This window comes from Manis javanica, chromosome 3, assembly GCF_040802235.1.
Source record: "Manis javanica isolate MJ-LG chromosome 3, MJ_LKY, whole genome shotgun sequence".
NCBI lineage: Eukaryota > Metazoa > Chordata > Mammalia > Pholidota > Manidae > Manis > Manis javanica.
In genome coordinates, this window is record NC_133158.1 from 145,276,565 (window position 1) to 145,296,675 (window position 20,111).

The following is a 20,111-nucleotide window of genomic DNA, read 5'->3' on the forward strand; positions in this document are numbered from 1 at the left end:
CAACAACATAAAGGTACTATGCTGAAATAAGTCAAAGAAAAACAAATACCATATGATCTCACTTACATGTGGAATCTAAAAAACAAAACGAATGAACAAAGAAAACAGAAACAGACTCCCAGAGAACAAACTGGAGGCTGCCTTAGAAGAGGGTTGGAGGGAGGCAAAATAGGTGAAGGGGATAAAGAGGTACAACTTCTCATTATAAAATAAACAAATCATGTGGATGAAAAGTACAGCATAGGGAAGACAGTCAATAATACTGTTAATATCTTTGTATGGTGACAGAGGTTAACTACACTCATCATAAGCTTTCTGTAATGTATGTAATTGTTGAATTACTATGTTATACAACTGTATATCAACTACACTTCAAGATAGATACATAAATAGATAGATAGACTGACAGATGGATAGGTAGAGTGCAGCCAGGATGAGTGGGTTAGGCATCAGTGCAATACTGCCTAATGCACTTACCATTCTCCAACACAAGTATACTGCCTGTCTTTAAATTAGCCAACAATTATCCTTCACAACAGTAGTATATTAAAAAATCCTCATTTATGAAAACTCTTGCTACAGACTTTGGCTGGTATGTGCTCTTTATCAATTGTAACTAAGGAGTTAACAAGAGATATGGACTCTGGTCTTAGATTTGTCTGTGCGATACTACTATAGTTACTTCCACCTGCTGGGCCTGTGTCACTGCTTATAAAATGTTCATGTTGAATTAGTTACCTAGGCTTTTTTCTGATGCTGTATCTTTATATTCAGAATATTTAAGAAGTTAAAAGCACATCCAAGTTTATCCATCTTAGTTCCAATATATATCTGTTGGCAATAGCCAGAGGAACTGTGTTAAATTCTATGAAGGTTATTTCCTCATCAGAAACAATATTCAAAGTCACTGTGAATAGCGTAAGATGCTGATGAAATGACAAAACAACATTTTTCAGTCTCAATATTATTGTAGCAACAGACATATTCATGGGGAAAATGCACTTGGTTTGATGAATAATCATACTAAATCATCAGTATGAAAACTTACTGAGCTGTGTGGTCTTAGACAAGTTATTTACCTTCTCTGTGCTTTTGCTTCCTCAATTACAAAATGGACATAATAGTACCTACACTTCATAGGGTTGTGAAAATAAAACTAAATTACTGAAGATAATTCATTCAAAGCATCTGGCAAATGCCTTGAAAACATGTGCTCAATACTTCAAAAAAAAATTCTTTAAAGAAACCTTAAGTTATAGAGCCAATCTATAAATCAAGAAAGCAAAGGAATTTAAAACAGTTATTCCTATTATTCACTACGGGAAAGGACTAAGATATGTCTATCACACCAAATGGTTTTTTTGGATGAAGCAATTCTGAACAACATAGTAGAACTGCCTTGGAAAATTAAACTTATTCTAGAAACAAAAATCTTAGTATTTGTTCATTCACAATCTCAGTGACTACAATATATGATAAAATTGCAGCAGACACAAGTTCAACTAGCATTTACTAAGTTATAAGCTACTGCTAACAGATACTAAGTAAATGAAATTGACTAGGTAGCAAATCTGTTAACTATATCATATTATTTAGAGCTTCAGAATCATTAATGAACATAGATAAGGATAGCATATGCAAGGGTCTGTTTCTCATTTCATAGGTCCACAAGAGAGTAACATTTATACTACTAAAAACAGGCAGTTATAAATTTGCAGAAGACACAAATTGAAGCAATCAGCTATATATAAAACATTTAGAATTTAGCCAGCATTTTAATATCTATCCCAACAAAGAATCTGAAAAATGTTCTCTATTAAGAATATATAGAATCCACTCTTAAACAAAAAAAAAGCCTGTTCATTAAAAGACAATACTCTAAAAAGTATCATGATATATGCAATTTACTTTCAAGTTACTGTTTAGCAAAACAATAATTTAAAAAAATTTAAAAATATAAAGGTATGAGACACAGATAGATGGACAATTAAATAACAGATAAAGCAAATGATCAAACAAATTATCTGATAAGTTTAAAAGAGTGTTTATTGTTGAGTCTAGAAGGAAGGTATATATGGCTGTCCTTTATACTGTTATTTCAGCATTTCTATATGTTGAACATTCTTATAGAAAAAACATCTGGAAAGGAAGTTCACAGACATTCTGAATTTAGTCTCTTCCCCCTTAAATAAATATTAACTATATTTCAGTAAGTCATTTTATTTGAAGTTTTTCAATAAATTATCAAACCAATCAATAGAGTTGAGATATACACAGAATTATCTTTGACTATAACAGAAGCTCCTGACTACAATAGGAGGGGCTTTTAAAATATGTTTCAGCCTGAATTCATTCCACTGGAATCCATTAAAGTGTCTAAACCTTACAGATTCAGTTATAGTCAACTGAAAGAGAAAGTTTAGTTTTTGGCTTTCCCTTTTTTAATAGGAAGTTGACCTGTAGCTTCCAAATACTTATTAATGAGGTCTTCTTGTGTGGCTGGTGAACATGGCTGGTATCTGCAGTACTCCATTGTGTATTCTCCCTTTCCCTAAAGAGTTAAAAAAAATAAGTTGTTTGGTTTTTTTAACTATTAAGGAAAATTCATGCAAAGACAAGATTTCACAAATTTGATCATTCTGTAGGGTGGTCTCTTGAAGAACACTGAGGTCAAGTTTAAACAGTTGCTTACCTCGGTGCATGACCTAAGCTCAGTGGAATAACCAAACATATCATTTAAAGGGACCTGAAAACAAACACAGTAGATATTTTAGCATTGCTTACTGAAAAATTTTTGAGGAAAATACAGAGAACCCTTAGTCAGAAAACGTCAGATTTCTAACAACTCCTCATGGTTTAAAAGAATTAAAAGCCAGAGAGAAACATTTTTGTTTTACTTAAGTAAAAATCCTATTTTTAAGTAATTGCATTTGACAAACTAGGAACCAAATCTTTCAGCTTCACAGAGTGGTCACCACTAACAGTCTTCCCTCCTCATCCCCACTCCACTCTCTAGCTACAGGTCAAGCATTCAAAGTGCTTCTTCTGTGAAAATGTTAATACAATTTTCCTTTGGACACCTCAATAATATGCTGATAGCAGTGTCTTCTAAGAAGCCTTATGAACACTTTTTTCCCATGAGATTTAAGTAAGGTATGGGCAATGTGTAAGTATTATCCCAACAAATGAGAGGTAACATGATAAGGTAGCTATGTAAATAAAGCTTAATGAGAAAGGTAACATACAGCTAAAATGACATTCACAAAAGGCCAACATGAAAAGAATCTTATTTTTAGCTTCTGCACTTTAGAGTTGCTCTAGCAGCAAATTATAGAAATTGCCACACATACATAAACCACAAATTCAACAAATTGCCAAGGAAGAGTGTCAATTTGCTCTAGTCTCCAAAAACAAAGCTAACTCTAATTTCCTTCTGTGGTTACTAAAAGCAAGATTATCAGTGACCAACAGCACTTACATCTGCATATAGTGTAAAATAGTCCTCAATTCCATCTTGTCCTGTGATTACCCCATGACGCCGGTTAATTCCCGCAATCACTGGTCCCTGGAATTCAGTTGGGGCTATAACTTCCACAGACATAACAGGTTCAATAATACATAATGTTGCATTTGCCAAGGCTGGGTTTAAAAATAAATAAATAAATTAGTTTATTTTTATTAATCTTTAAACATAGTAGAATTCTCTACTATCCATATATACAAAAGGGAGACAGATGTTCTATTTTTCTAGTAGCATTAACAGTCAATCTTGTAATTGGAAATTCCAGTAAGACAACACTTATCACAGCATTAGCATTTCCATGACCATATTTTTATCTTTAAACATTATTAAGCTGCAGAGAGTAACATAAAAAGGGTCTTAAAATAATATTCAGTCAAGTCCTCTGTCATCTAAATTATCTAGCTGAAGGTTATTTATTCTGTTTCTGAAAATCTTCAGGAGTAAAGTCACTGTTAAGTCTTTGACCAAGGTAAACCAAATTTTTCTTGATGGTCCCTGGCAGACAGTTATTTGTAACTGTAAGAGAATAACTTTTATCATGGGTGGGAGGAGGACTGCGGGCACTCTTTATATACTTGGAGACAATAATCAAGTCTTAGAGATTTGTCTTTCCTTTGCTAGGCTGAAATTTTTCAACACCTGATTGATAATTATAAGACCAAGTTTTCAGTTTCTGCTCTAACAAGTTATATGCCTTTTGGGAAAAAACAAATCTGTCCAGGTCTCAAGTTTTTTCACCTACAAAATAGAAAGACATTGGATGTGAAGAGCCATTTAAGCAGTAAAAACTAATGTGTATAACCATGTTTTTTTAAATCCCACTTAATATATAACTAGAACACTTCTTAGTGTAACAAATGCTGATTGAGGCTTAAATGTAACATTATAGAGAATATAATAAAACTTCAAACTTTCATACTTAATGTAGACATTATCATAGTGAGGAATAATACTTTAGCCTCAGACTGGGTAAATTATTGCTAAAGACTTTAAGCAGAACCGAAAATATGACAAAGAAAATATCTCATTTTAAAATAATCACAGTTTTCCAAGCATTTTTTAAATAATAAACTAGCTATCATTGTATATTCATTAAAGACACTATTATATTAGCTTAAGTGCAATGATTATAAGAATAGCAATTTAATATACTTGCATTTCTTTAAAATATTTCCTATTCAAATCATATCTTAGCTTAGACCTATCTTTCACTAATTAGATGTAATTAGTGAATTTTTTTCTGAAAAGAGAAATAACTGAACTTTGCAGATTTCTAAGCTTCATAAGCTAATCTGCAAAACCCTACACAGACATCTAAAGCAGTTGATTATCTTATCAATTCTGGACTGCAGAAAGAGTCTATTTTTCTATTTCATGTAACCTCTAGGTTTACAACAGCATAGTTTCTAAATAAATGCAATTAATGAAGAAGGCACCCAAGAGGTGTGAGCAGACATATTATGATGCAGTTACACATTTACCTGATGTTTTCCACAGGTCACTAATATAAAAGAGCTAGACTGGGAAAGGGGCCTATGTTAAAGGGAAGGAAGGAGCCAAGGCCACAGTGCCCATCACTTGTGGAGGACAGCCTGTCCAGTTCAGTTTCATATTCTCTCACCTTGCTCCTTTCCTCTTAGCTCCCTCTTTCTTGCTAAAGTCACCTCTTGACTCATGTCCAAAGAACCCTGCTCTTATTTACACTTTCTTCTAACCTCATTCAATGTGACAAGACTCCAGAGCTAATTCATCCTGCCATTTTTTAATAGTCACATGGCAACCAAGTCCTAAAAACAATTTTTCCTCAAGCAGATCCACGTGGTCCATAGCTCTTTAAGGTACCAAGTGAAAATACCAATATCATTGTATGACCTTTTAAGCCTAAGTGGTGGGCAGAGGTGGTAATGTTTCTATTTCAGCCCATTAGGAATAATGCTGGTAACAATCAGGCTGGGTGCTGAAAAGGCTGAGGAAGCGGTCAAGCACTATGACTCTGGTCTGGGTTTAATTCCACCAATAACTAGCTTGTAACTTTGGGTTATTCAGTTACCTGCTAAGAGTCCCAATTTTCTCAACTGTAAGGTCTCTGTGAAGATAAGATGGTAATTCGTGTACTTGGCACACTATATAGCACATAAAGTGATCAACAAATGTTGCTATGACCATTCTGAGACAAAAGCTGGGGAACGGGTGGCATAGCACAGTGCTAAGTCAAAGGCAACAGGCAGGGAAGCGGGATTAGTACTCATTATGCTCAAATACGTAAGTGCAAGTGCTTGAAGGTAAATTATCATTTAATTTTGTGGAATTACTATCTCCAAGCAGCCTGGGGAAAGTTCCAATGACTTGCCCATTTCCACATAGTAAGTAAGTAAGTATACAGCACAACCAGGATTCAAACTCAAAGCCCATTGTATAATGGGACAGGAGGTCCAAAAAGGGGGCACTAATATGAGTTAAATGAGCTAACCATGACTCTGGGTAGGCCTTCATTTCTCTTATAGAGTGGTGACAACTGTGATGGTTTTTAGGGAGGCTAAGCATAGTACTCTAAAACTGGCCACAAAAAATTATGGCAGTGGTCACATCCATAAGGTGAAATGCATGAAATGCCCAAACAGAACATTCAATTTCATACTTTAGTTTTAGTTACGTCAGTGATTCATATCAGGAGCAAAGTTTAAATTGTGATTCAGAATAGTTCCTACTTTTCACTTTTTTAATGAAAAACACATGAGAATTTGAACTATTTTTCTCCCAGTTTTAGTAATAATCTAAATATAAGCTCTTCTGATACCAGGCTTGTTTATCAACATTTTTGCCCTAAAATTCTGATACAGCATTCAATGGAGGTACATGCATGAGAAGTTGATTTTCTTACTGAGCTTGGCAAAAACTTCCTTTCACCTTTTACACATTGTCTTTTTTTAAAAATCTTTGTGTTTTTAAAAACTGAAATGGAGTTGATATATAATATTGGTTTCAGTTGTACAACAGTGATTCCAATTATATACATTACTAAATGCTCATCACAGTAACTGTAGTTACCATCTGTCACCAAAGATAATACAATATTATTGACTATATTCCCCAAGTTGTACTTTCAATCCTGTGGCTATTTGTTTTATAACTAGACGTTTGTTCCTCTTTATTCCCCTCACGTGTTTGTCCCATCTCCCCCAGTCCCAGCCCTACAGCAATCACTAGTCTGTTCTGTGTCCATGAGTCTATTATTCTTCCGTTTGGTTGGTTGTTCGTTTTTTTAGATTCCACATATAAGTGACAATCATATACTTTTGTCTTTCCATCATGGAGAAATAAGAATCAGATAAAGAAACAGCAAAGTAATTCATTGTTCATGCTAGTACTCTGCTTATCTGCACATGTTTTTCTGGCAAATCGCCGCCCCCAGTACTTCTCAATTAAATTATCACCTTAGTGCTTTTCCTTTGTATGCCCATCAGGCAATTAATCATACTTAATAATATTTGTACACTTAAAAAAGTAAAAATTAAATGGTACATACTCAACTCTTTAGTTAATATTCATAGATATGCAGACTATTTTTATGGATATATGTGTATATTCTGGGCATGTACATCTTATATTTCATATTTTATATAGGAACAATTAAACAGGATGAGGTTCTCTGTTAACTGACAACCATACCAATTATTTGGCTTACATAGCCTCTACGTCCAGGAAAGCTACCAATTTCCAGTCAAGAACCAGTATAAAACAAATTGAAACACCAATTGCTCTAATAGTACTTTAAAAAAATGTAACAATGTGTATGTATGCCAAATCATGACACTGTTTTAAATATCTTACAATTTTGTCAGTTATACCTCAGTAAAGCTGAATGAAGTCCATAAAGTGATCACAGCTAAATTGTCAGTTTAAAATGGTAAATGAGGGCAAGAGGCACGTGTTTTAATCTGAATCATACCTAATAAAGTCTTATTTTCTTTGTGACTTTATTTGCCTTTTTCCTATTCATGCAATCTTCAGATTGTGACAAGACTTCTAGATCAGATTTCAGTGGTATTTTTAAGACAACTAGCATAAAGAGCATAGAGGAGTTTCTTTCCCTTTCACAATAGACACTAAAACACAAGTTACTAATGGTTTCCATTAGTTTAAATAAGGAATTAGCAACCTGGTCAAGGAATGAGCAATCTTCCCCCACTATTGCCCCACACCTGCTCACAGATGCAAACAGACCAAAAACAACATAAAGCTGAAAATTCATAGAGAATCAGTAAAATCCTGACTTACAGAATGCTTAGGAAATGTGTTATGCTTTAACTAATTTTCTACTGCCCATTTTGATCTTCTTTGATTAAAGTATTTATGAAATGTTTTGTGAATCATAATGTAATTTTTCTGTGTAAAGACACTTATGGACATTACTAATGAACTACCAGATAACAAATATGGAAGAAGTGACAGAGAGAATGGATTTTCTGCTTCAGGACACACTTAGAAGGTCTTTTGTTGAGTGACCCTGATGTCAAACTGCTGTGCTGTCATTTTCTTCTCTCTTAAAAGCAACCAATGTTGATATATTTGTAGTTGCTTAGGATTCTGCTTCCTCAGGGTTTTAATACACATTCTGTGTGGAAAACGTTGATAATTTTAGTATTTTTGTAGGAAGTCTGCACTGTGAATAAGGTTTACTGAATTATTTAAAAATACGTTGCTATCTACAAAATGCCTAAAAGCCTATGTCAAACATGAAAAAATTACTTATAAATTTATAGATTTCCTGACATCTGAATAAATCACTAAAAATAGCATGACTCTAGTTAATGTTTCTTTAAAATATTTCTTGGAATTCTGAGCATTTCCATCTTCTCTATTAAACACAGAACTTACAGATTGTCTATTAATTTAAACACACAAAAAATACCAGATAATTTAGGAGAACAAGGTGAGCTCTTAATTTTGCAAGAAAGAGAACATAGTAATCTATCCTCACTTCGATTCTATAGATCCTACCCAGTACTGGCCATGTGCCCTCCTGCACTGTCTGGTGCCTGGGCTCAGAGACCAAAGCACCGTGGGGCCATATTTGCAGCTCAGAGGGCCTACAGGGCAAACAGATGCGGTGATGTGGCAATTACTAGGACACACAGTACCTTGTTTCACAGCACCTTCTCCTGCGCGGATGAAGGAGACCTCATTGGAATCAACCATGTGATGCGCTCCATCTTGCAGGACAAACCGGAGCCCAGAGAGCTTGTGACCAGAAAGAGGGCCCTTCTCGCAGGCATCCAAAAACCCCTGTTAATGAATGAACACAACTTCTAGAGAGAGTGGCTTTCACTTGCAGATGAATTACTAAGAACCTCCCCACATTTTAATGTTCAGAAGCTTAATATTTTTATGAATGCTATATATTTCACACCTCAAAAAAAAGTTTTAAGAGGTTGAACAGGTTTACTATTTGGTTTTATTAGTGTGACATCTAGATAAGCAATCCCTTGGAAAACCATACTACTTAAAGGTGTGAGCTGGTAAGAAAGTGATGCGGAAAGTGCTAACACTTTCTCATAACCTCACCTGCAGCAATTACTTAACTTTCAGAACCCATTATGGAAACAGTATGATCTTAACTTCACAAGGAAGAAACCCTGGAAAGGCAAATCTAAGGAACTCCCTCAAGAAAACCTCCATCAACACTGGCATTTATTCAACAGCTGTGTCTTGAGCTCCTACTATAAGCCTATCACTGTTCAGACCACTACATTATAGCTTTAGTGTTTCGCAAGGTCTTAAAAACTAGAATTAGAAGGTAATTTCACTTTTCCAAATGGAATTTTTAGAAATAAAACCAGCTTCAGTGAGGTATAATGATATACAAAAAACTATACATATTAAAAGAGTACAATTTGATAAGTTTGCAATTCTTTGTCATTCAGTCACTTTACAGGTATTTGTAGAACACCTGCAATTCAAGTCAGTTTTCCTTGGCAAACAATCCATGGCTGCACAAATAGTACAATAGTTTTGACAATTCAAAGATGTACATTCTATATACTGAAAAATATCTAGGCTCTCCTTGACTACATTTACCTTGGAGATAGAAGATAATTTAAAAGTGCATAAATGAAAAATACTGTCTTGAAATAAAGAACAATGAATGAAACACACTAATCACAAAAAGTTACCACCACTGAAACTAAAATGGCAATCTGTTAAAAAAGAGTTCTAGAAGGTTAAATAAAAACTTAAACACCTCAATCTATAATAGATTGCTAAAGGTTTACAATAGTCTTAAAGCCTGTGACTTAGAAAGTGAACCAAACACTAACCCCTTTTATGTGCAAAGCTCTCCACAATGCCCAAAGAAATGTCACGGCTTCTTATCTGATTCTCAATTTTGTGAGTTCAGGTTTAACTATTTTACTCTCAGTTTACAAATGAAGAAACTGGCTCTAAACACTATGACTTACCAAAGAACACATTAATCAACAGCAGAGATGATGGCAGCACCCAGACATTGGGAATCTTAACGAATCATCATTCTACTACAGTAGTACACCTAAAACTTCCATAAATCCCCAATGACTACTACAGATTTCAGCTGATTATACTCAATGAAGTAGTTTCAATTTACCATAACTATGAATACAGAACATAATTCCCCTAACTGTCATAGCATATTTTTATAGCTCTTGAACTTAATGAATTGAAGATTCTAAATGAGATGGAAAGCTTACAATCAGGTAAAGAAGCAGGACTAATTAAAATGAACCATGGAAGAATATGACAGAAATATGATTTGATATCTAATAATCTGTTTTTGAATTTTAAAAATGCAAGAAAGTTATTTTTTGTTTTTACCTTTTCTACAGCAGGCACAAACTGCTTTGGAACATTTGCCCCAAATGTTTCATCTGAAAACTCCAACTTAATGTAGTTCTCTGGGTCCAGAGGCTCCAGTACACCTATTACTTTTCCAAACTGGCCTGCACCACCCGATTGTTTTTTATGTGTAAACTCAAACCTGAAAGTGATTTCGGAGGGGGAAAAAAAAATCAACATAGTATTATGTAATTACCAAAACAGAATTACTCTGACTCATTTAAATGAAAAAAGACATTTCATCATTTATTTTTTCCTTTGAATATCATGCATGGCCTTGCTCTTAAATTTTATTGTAGAATATGTTTAAAAATGAATCCTTTCCTTTCTGTTCTTAGTTGTAGGTGAGGGTAGGGTGGGTAGGATACACCACAAAGCCATCCATGGTTTTTCTTAATTCTGCCAATTCTTTTATTTCACAAGTCGAAAAGTAAAAATAAAGTAATTAAACTAAAAAGTCAGTCTGAGGTTCTTGTTCTAGTGACCTACATTCCAAAGAGCTACCTACTTCTCTTGGAATGCCTGCCTTCTCTGGGACACAGTGTTCTCTTCTTAATTCTCTGTATCTGAGGACAGTTATTTGAAAATAGGAGCATTGCAGTTTACTCAGATAGTTGTTTGATTTCACTACTTAGGCCTTATAGACTGATACAATACAAAAGGGAGTTTTAGGTGAAAAAACTGATACCTGAAAATGAATAACAGCAACATGATAATGTTAAGTCAGCATATATAATATAATGTAAACAGACATATATAGACAGAGGTTAGTGTTTACTTCAAATCACTAATGGTAACATAAATAGGATAGTATAAGCATTTTATATACATATTAAACATATGTAAACATAGGCTACTGTATCACTGAAAAAAGCATTTCATGAATATGTATTGTTTGCAAGGCATTTCTTCCTTTAAACTAAAACCTTCCTCAAGATCATAAGTGGAAGAGGCCAGCTGATTTCAAAACTGTCTGCAGATAAATGCAGGTAAATGGACACTACTAAGTATATGTTCCTGCATACAGATCTGTGAGTGGTTTGGAAGAAGTATCAGTTTTGGTACAGAAGATGCCAGCTTGGAATAAGCAGATATGGTAAAGAGCCTAAGTGTAAATGTGCCTGATAAACGGCCTTTAAATAATCATCTGATGGTCAAGAGCTTCAGGATGGACTAGGAAAACAAAATGCGGAAAGGTTGATTTTCCTGGGAGGTGGTCGGGGTTGGGGTAGCAGCTATCAAAACTGAGAAAAGAAAGGAGAGAAACAACTATCAAGAGCAGAATCACTGAAGGAATTCCAAACTGTGGTCCACTGACGTATCCCTGAGTATGTACAAATTCTGAGACATTTTAAATTGTTTTCAACTTGACAACAATGTAACATATACAAACATACCCTAGATCTGTGCTATGTGATAATCACTATGTATATCTACGTTTAAATTAATTAAAATTAAATGCAATTTAAAATTCAGTTTCTTCATTTGCACTAGTCATGCTTCAAGTCGTCATCAGCCAAATGGGGAGAGTGGCTGCTGAATGGGACAGCACTGAACTCAGTCTGTGCTATGTGCACAGCACAGACAGAAAGAACATTCCTGTCACTGCACGAAGTTCTATTGGATAGCCCTGCTTTGAAGGACCAACTCATAAACAAGTAAACCAGGCAGCTTCAGGGACCATGTTGGAATTATAATCAAGACTTTATAGTAGCTTAGAGAAGAGGTGGAAGAATTAAGACACCACTTGGTAGGTAATTAATAGGCATGCTGGTGAAAGAACCACACCTCTATAGTGAGACCACTATCTGGTTGTGAAATGCAATTTAGTTTGGGCAAAACATCATCTCTCACATTAAAATTAATATTAGAATTGTGTTAGTCTTATTATCTATACCTTGTAGATTAATTTTGACTTTATAGAGGTGCCAAAGTTGCAAACCACAGGTGGTTTTACTTTTATGTTCATACAGTTCTCTAAAATTATAACAATGTATCCGATCTCAGAGACTCATAATTATAATTATAATATTTTTAAAGGTAACCTATACATTATGTAAATATGAGGTTATCAGACCACTAATAAAGCTTTAGTAAGATTTTAAGGACTCAAATACAGTAATGAAATTCTCTTACTGCAGTTTATTCATTCAATGCTAAATAGGGAGTTAAATTTTTTAATGTAATAATTTATTTTAAAAAGAATATTGGTACATGTACTTTTAGCAATTGCCTAATATGTCACAACCTATTTACTAACCTTGATCTACAGAGCTGGTAAGAAAGTGGTGCGGAAAGTGCTAACACTTTCTCATAACCTCACCTGCAGCAATTACTTAACTTTCAGAAGTTATAAAGCTTCAAAACAGTGACTTTATCTAGGAAGCTCACATTACACTTCTCACAAGTCTAACTGCCAATAACATAGGAGATGTTATCTAGCTATTTGTAAAACTTAAAATTTCATTATCAGCCAAAAGCTCTTTGTATATCATCAGAATGTATTCTGCCACTCTTTCCTGGACACTATCAAAGGAGCATATAATTCAAACAATTCACACACACACATACACAATGACAACCTAAGAGGTTGGCTGATGGATGAATGACCCACCTCTGCCCCCAATCCCCCGACCCCCACAAAAAACCTTCAATTTTTTAGAAAAAGTCTTAAGAAGAAAAACAAACAAACCCTTTCTTTCATCCTCTAATTACTCGATAGTTGTTGGCTACCTTAACTAGAAAGGATAGGAAATGACTTGTTGCTTACTATTTTTTAAATATCTACTTCAAAGACTTTACAAATAAATTAAAAAGGATATTTAAAGAGAACACATTACAAATACACTGTTAATTTTTTTTTAAAAAGCACCACTACAACATACATGTCTACTCAAAGAACCTTCAAAAATCCAGTTTGAGACAGGGGCAAAGAATCTATTTCCAAGCCCACAAGCTAAAAGTGAAGGTTTGGCCATACATCTGATGCAAACGAACCTTAGCTTCCTAATCTAGGGCAAATCCAAAGAATAAATCTAAATGACAGCTCCCTCCCAAGTGACACAAGAAGAAATCTAGAGAGTGAAAATGCGCTGCCCACCGAAAGTTAGCACTTGCTTAAGCAGCTTGAAAAATTCTGCTTTTGTTAGAAGCTCCTTTGATGTAGCACTGTATTTAAAGTCAGTTCTTACATATGCTTCCAACAGAAAGTTGGAAGCATGATATTATATTAAAACCTCATCTTTCTAAGATCAGTAAAGGAAGTGAGGGGTACAGGTGGATTAAAAAAAAATTAATGTTTTTCTAATCCAAATCACATAACCGTCCATATTAAGGCTAGTTTGCAGTTTCTCATACCCTGATTTGGGCAGCACCAGGCCAACCAGAAAGCTGGGGATGCGCAAGCCCGTTTCTGGACTCTCAAAATCGTTAAGGGGAAAGAAGGAATGAGTCCCTACCAGGAGCTCCTTTGCACTTTGCCCCATACCTGACACTGCGGGTGGTGTACAAGGAAGTTGTACTCCACACTTTTCGTGGTGAGGCAACTAGAAGCCCCAAAGAGGCTCCATTACGGCAAAGGCCAGAACGTTCTACCCTCCCAGCACTTCCGTTAAAGACCTGTAAAAGGATGAAGTTCCCGCCAACCTAAGCCATCAACTGTTCGCGCACACCCTCCACCCTTTCAGGCCGTAAAGGAAGCCAGGGCTCCCCCAAGGCAGGGACCTGCGGTAAACGTAGGCGGCAGCAGGGCGGGGCCCCACGAGCAGCTCGGCCAGCAGCTGCTTCCCGACAGGGGAGGGGGGAGAAAGGAAGGAAGACGGAGGGAGGGAAGGCGCTGGCGCCCCGGGCCCCGCCCAGACCCAGCGTATAGCCAGCCTGGCGCGGACACTCCGCCTTAGCCCTCGAGCGGTGGTGGACGCGCCCCGGGTTTCCTCCCGGCTGCGAGCTTGAGCAACCGCGCACTCGCCTAGTGCTGCTCCCCGAGATGGAAATCCCGCCGACTCACTTCCCAGCCTCCCGGGCGGCCTCGGTGGCGGAAAACTGCATCAACTACCAACAGGGGACCCCTCACAAGGTATTTCTGGTGCAGACAGTCAAGCAAGCCAGCATGGAGGTGAGTCTGATGAGCGGCACGGGCACCCACTTTCGCTCCCTCTGAGGCCAAGGGTCTGAACCTCACTCCACAGGCAGCTCCCCGCCCACCCCACCCGGCTTGCTTTGGGACTCTCCGCTGGCCTCAGTTCTACAGAAGTCAACGATTCTGAGCATAGCTGACACTCTAGAACGGCAGGGTCTGTTTGTTATTTTCATGAGACATCAATACAATTTTTATGGACACTGTTACAAAGAAATGGGAAAATGGTCTAAATGGGGGACAGCATTTTTCTCCTTTCCCCAAGTGAAACCTGTAGAAATCATTAAAAAGAACCTTAAAACTGCTACTCCGTTTCTCATATACTACATCAGTCTGAACCAACAAAAGCTCCCATCTTTATCTTTCTTCGCCTGAATTTTAAGACAATCCTTAAGACCCTTTGACCACAGTGAAGGGGGAAACAAACAGCAGGAGAAGCTAACAACCAAAGTCAGAGACTAAAAGGTATTGGGCTGAAGTTTCCTTTAATAACTGAACACCACTGCCACTGACTGCTGTAAAAGATGAGCTCCCTCTGGCTAAAGAGTCAAATGAAATGCTTAAGGCCTCAGCAATCACTAAGTAGGCTTGTTTTCATTTTTGCTAATATCTAAAGGATTTGAGATTGTTTCTTATTTATCTAACATAAATTTAAGTGCTAACAGTCTTTAAGAGCTGACAGGGAGTAGATGTTATTTCAGAACTGCACCTGGTAACATAATTAGATAAAACTCTAAATTGTATCTTGACTCAAAAATGAAATATCTATACATTTGTCTTAAAGTTATAAAACTTGTTGAAGTATCATTTTACAAGTCCACTAATACACTAGTAAAAACAGTCCTTAACATCTCTTAACCACGCTGCAGTTACCTGCCTCAAAATGGATTCACACTTCATTGAACACTATTTGGAGGGCACACAGGGCTTTATGAAAAATCTTTCCAACAATTATATCTATTTTTCATCTTTAGAATTAAAAGCTGTTTCAAAATTTTTTATACAAAGAATATAGAGGCTCACACAAAAAAATTTTTTATACAAAGAATATAGAGGCTCACAGACTCAGAGGCTCAAGTCGTCCAATGACTGGAAATGAACTGTAACCAATTTATTTTATATATGCTTTTTTTTATCCCACCCTTTTATTCTCATCCCCCCAAAAAATCCGATAGAGTACCTATTAAATGTTACACACGTGGTGACATGCCTTTTTCAGGGTCCAGAGCTTTAATTATTTACCCGCAGCAGTCAGCCTTCCTAACCAAATGAGAATGGATTCTTCTAACAGTGAAAAGAACTGAGTTATTGTTATAAGAACCCATCACATTTTCTTAATTTTAGGATATTCCGGGAAGAGGACATAAGTATCGCCTTAAATTTTCTGTGGAAGAAATTATCAAAAAAGTAAGTGAAAATATCCTTTATTATTAAAGTTTGATTTTAAATATTCCAGATCACATATGCTAATCAAATCATAGGATGATTGATGTTTTTTAAATGTGAGATCCCTGCCTTGAAAAAAAAAATAATGATCTTGCAAGAGTAAGTTTTATTCTTTTTTATGTATTCTGAAATACATTAAGTATTTTCATTGGGCTATTTAGAAAACACTCTATATACCTCAATTCAAATAAATTCCCTTAAAAAATGTTACTCATAGAGCAGTCTGAACTTATGCCTAATAATGAATGAAATAATTTACTCTCCAGGTCATCACTTTCTTATGTCTGCCTTTCTCATTCTATTTTTGACTTATTTTATCTTTAAAAACAATTGTTTTGATATTTTTGATATTTATAAGCAATAGAATGGTTAGCTGATATCACCATGTTCAAATAAGGATCTTTTGGTAAGGACAGGAAATTTTTAAAAATTATACACCCATCAAATTATTGAGACAAACTTAAAAGTAAGGAACTGCAATTTGTTTCATAGCCATCTTAAAATTTAAAAAGCTTGCCCTTTTGTTGAGCATAACTCAGAAGCGATACAAACTAACAGAAGGAGATTCATTGAAAGGCATTTGAGCTCCTAGACAGCCATCTTTACAAAGCAGAATCTATGCTAAATCTTCTAATTCTGCATCTAGATACAGATTGCTATGTCCTGGTTTGAGAATATTTCTGTTATTTCAGGAGCCGAGAGTAAGAGTAATGGAAAGATTTAAAAAATAATCAGAGGCTGGGGCTGGTATGTATATAAAGTGAGACAAAAATCTGGCCTTGCAAACCGATCATTAATACTGAAATAATATTCAAAGCTTTAAGATAAATTTATAAAACAGACCTTATAAATTATAAAATAAGTAATCTACTTTAGATACCTTAAAGAAAATCACTAGACCATGCCCAATGACATACCCTGAACAAATACTCTGAAGTCAAGCCTGAAGCAACACACACTATTAGAGGGCCAACACTTTGTTTTTTTCCTCAAGAATGATAATTAGTAATGGGTGGTCATGTACATGTAAAGATCTTTTGGAAAATGTTTCAAACAGCAAGTTACAGTGAACTGCACAGCTGAAGTACTTTACCCTCCAATTGGACAAGATACTGCACCTGAAGTTGACTTGACATTTGAAGGAGAAATTGGAAAGAACCCAGATGAAGAAGATAACACATTTTATCAAAGACTCAAGTCCATGAAGCAACCACTAGAAGCACAAAATATTCCAGGTATATAAATATGGCATGAAAAATTTTTTTTTCAATCTTCAGATCAATTTCGGTTGTCTATGCTCAAAACTGGTGGATGTTACCATTATGTTGGAAATATACTGGCTTTTGCAAAAAATATTCATTACCAATCTAATTCAACACAATGGCCTTGAAACTTGAGAGATCCATGGTTTAAATCATTTTCTGCATACATTTGAAGGAAACTAAGACATGACTTAGAATTTAGATTTTTTTTTACAGTTAATATAAATCTATTTATCATGTAAATGTTTCTCTTACTAGACAGTTTTGGTAACATAGCTCCAGAAATGAAGCCAGTTCGACATTTAGCCTGGGTTGCCTGCGGTTATATAATATGGCAGAATTCTACCGAAAACACATGGTATAAAATGGTAAAAATTCAAACTGTCAAGCAAGTGGTAAGTAATTTCTCTAAAATGCACTATTAACAGGGTCAGTATGTACTGAAAGTGGTAATTCATGATTGGATAAATAGTGCCTTTAGTCCTTTTGTATTTAAACTAGTGAACCTGGTATTTTGAAGGAGATCAGTTACAATCAAAGATAAAGATGATGAAGCTGTAGTTTCAAGACAGTACTGAGTTATAATTTGGCATTCAGTTCTGTGCTCATCTTAAGGCAGATTATATCCTTTGGCAACCTAAATTCTGTGTTCAAATTACTGTTGCCACAATACAGAAACTACCTCTCCTTTTTTCCTCTACTGAAATGGTGGTGCCAGAGCTACTTGGAGATGAAGCTGGCATTTCCCCCTTGGGAATCAGCCAGAACAAAAATATTAGCATCTTGGTCTTTGTTATGCTTGTTGTATATAATTTTCTTTTATAACTCATTTAATCATAATTTATAACTCCTACCTTAGTTGTTGCTAGCCTTGTGTTTTCTTAAGTCTGATATGACTATTTAGAACTGCCTCTTTCTAGACCTTAAAGAGATAAAAAGAAAATCTTTGATTCTAGCTTTATTAAGAGGTTAAAGAAAAAAAGAAAAAAAAAGTCAACTGATGGAAATCAAGAAAAATAGAGTGCAAAAAACAAATAGTTTTAACTCTTATTATAAGAGGAAAGGACTTCCCAGTGGCCTCGTTCCAGCTGGTGGTAAACTGCAAGGCAGCAGGAGCACCTTTGCCCAGGGTTTGTGACTACTCATTAGATGCCCACTAGGTCACTGGCAGGCAGGAGAACCAGGGACAGTATTCAGTGTGTGGTGTGAAATACCTAACAAAAATTACAGCACTGTCATAAAGTGCCTTTCTCTATGCATTTTTGTAGACATCAACCTTGGTTACAATATTCCTACAGGGGTTCTGAGGCTGCAAATAATTGAGTAAAACTGGTCTAGGCTACAGACATTAAAAATGCATTATGATTTTCAAGCCATGTTTTTATGGCAAAATAGCAGACAGTGCTTTAAGTTTTATGAAAGAAAACTCCTGCAACCCTTCACCAAACTATAGTTTTAAAGCATTAATGAAAATTGCAACGGAGGACTCAACTGCTCCAGGTTATGTATATTAGATTATCCTTACTTCTTTCTTTCTAACCAACATGTTAGAAACCTTACTGATTTTTACATTATTTTTAAATAACATTCTTTGTTGATATGTTTACAGAAAGGATTACTTCAGTATACTATCAGGGGAGAACGGTATACTTTTATTTGACCCTGGTGCCACATTTATAATCACTATTAACTAAGGAGCCACAGGAGTATGTGCTGTCCCTCAGAGGGTAGGGCTTATTTTGATACATAGATTATAAGCCTTAAGAGCCTTGTGTAAGTACAGCAAGTCCCTGATGAGCACAGTTTGAAACGGTGTGGATGCAGTCTTTTTGTGTAGCTGATGGTGTAAGTAATTTATATGCCCAAAGCACTAAGCAGAACAGATCAAAGCTTTAATTACAAAATCAGGTAACTCATTTTACTACTTTAGGTTTTTAAAGAGAATTTTTTATAAAATTGGTTTCCTTTAATGTAAACACTCATTTCAGTAGTTTATCCCTTAAACAATGCTTTTCTGAACAATGGGAACATTAAGAAATCTTAAATGCCAGACTCTAGACCATAATGCTCTTAAGTAGCTGCCACAACTCAAACTGAAAACACCAGTTGCAACTGTTAGAGTAACAAATGAAAAATCAGGATTTTAAAATGTAGTTTGAAAGAAAACTTATTTATAAGACAATAGTTTCACTCAGGATAAATTATGATATTTTATTTTTCCTTATTAAATGGAAGTATTTTAATCATCTACTATGAAAGCTGATTTTTAAAATTAAAATGTCACTTTTACCAATAATACTGTTTCATATACTAGGTTTTTATTTTTTATTATAGCAAAGAAATGATGACTTCATTGAGTTAGACTACACCATTCTACTTCATGACATTGCATCTCAGGTAAAGTACCATTTACGTGTATTTGTGCTATTCTTTATAAGGGCTGTTGTCTCTAACAAAATATAACCCCAGCATTGTTTTCTGAAATCTTTTCTGAATTTTATTATAGCATTAGTTTCCTTTACTTGCAGGAGATTATTCCTTGGCAAATGCAAGTTCTCTGGCATCCACATTATGGTACTAAAGTAAAACACAGCAGTCGTCTCCCACAGGAAGCACAGCTGGAATAGATGAAGACCCTACCAGGGGAAGAAGTGTGAACTTGCTTCTAAGTGATGTGCATTCCCATCTCCACTGAAATCTACTTAAGAGGTCAAACGAAACCGAAAGTGCCACTTTGTATAAATGTCTTGATTATAGTACAGAACTATACATAATCCGTAATAAAGAGTTTACATATATAAAAGTAATAGTGCCATGTACATCCCGTAATAAAAAGCTTTAATTCCAGCCTCAGTGTGTTTAATTGTGTTGCATA

General features: G+C 35.4%; 2 protein-coding genes across 4 annotated transcripts in view; one reads left to right on the top strand and one right to left on the bottom strand.

Annotated features, from left to right (window-relative positions):
• Positions 1-2,028: 2,028 nt before the first annotated feature.
• The window catches only part of GFM1 (G elongation factor mitochondrial 1), a 44,993-nt gene continuing 26,910 nt past the window's right edge, over positions 2,029-20,111 (bottom strand). For all 3 annotated transcript variants that reach the window (XM_017654827.3, XM_017654821.3, XM_073232164.1), the window contains 5 exons: positions 10,373-10,535; positions 8,665-8,809; positions 3,479-3,639; positions 2,693-2,746; positions 2,029-2,551 (listed from right to left, as the gene is read on the bottom strand). In XM_017654827.3, coding sequence (XP_017510316.1) covers positions 2,420-2,551; positions 2,693-2,746; positions 3,479-3,639; positions 8,665-8,809; positions 10,373-10,535 — 655 coding nt within the window. In that variant the 3' untranslated portion in view covers positions 2,029-2,419. The remainder of the gene's footprint in view (positions 2,552-2,692; positions 2,747-3,478; positions 3,640-8,664; positions 8,810-10,372; positions 10,536-20,111) is intronic.
• On the top strand, positions 14,250-20,083 carry LXN (latexin). Its single transcript, XM_017654837.3, has 6 exons — positions 14,250-14,507; positions 15,873-15,935; positions 17,032-17,209; positions 17,495-17,631; positions 19,571-19,633; positions 19,765-20,083. Exons 1-6 carry the CDS (start codon positions 14,379-14,381, stop codon positions 19,861-19,863), a joined length of 669 nt encoding a protein of 222 aa, XP_017510326.1. The 5' UTR covers positions 14,250-14,378; the 3' UTR covers positions 19,864-20,083.

Excerpts from the sequence above, each read along its gene's own strand:
- LXN (XM_017654837.3), top strand. The coding sequence starts at position 14,379 with ATGGAAATCCCGCCGACTCACTTCCCAGCCTCCCGGGCGGCCTCGGTG. Across the intron at positions 15,936-17,031 it reads TGGAAGAAATTATCAAAAAA|CAAGTTACAGTGAACTGCAC; the intron begins GTAAGTGAAAAT and ends TGTTTCAAACAG. Across the intron at positions 17,632-19,570 it reads TTCAAACTGTCAAGCAAGTG|CAAAGAAATGATGACTTCAT; the intron begins GTAAGTAATTTC and ends TTTTTATTATAG.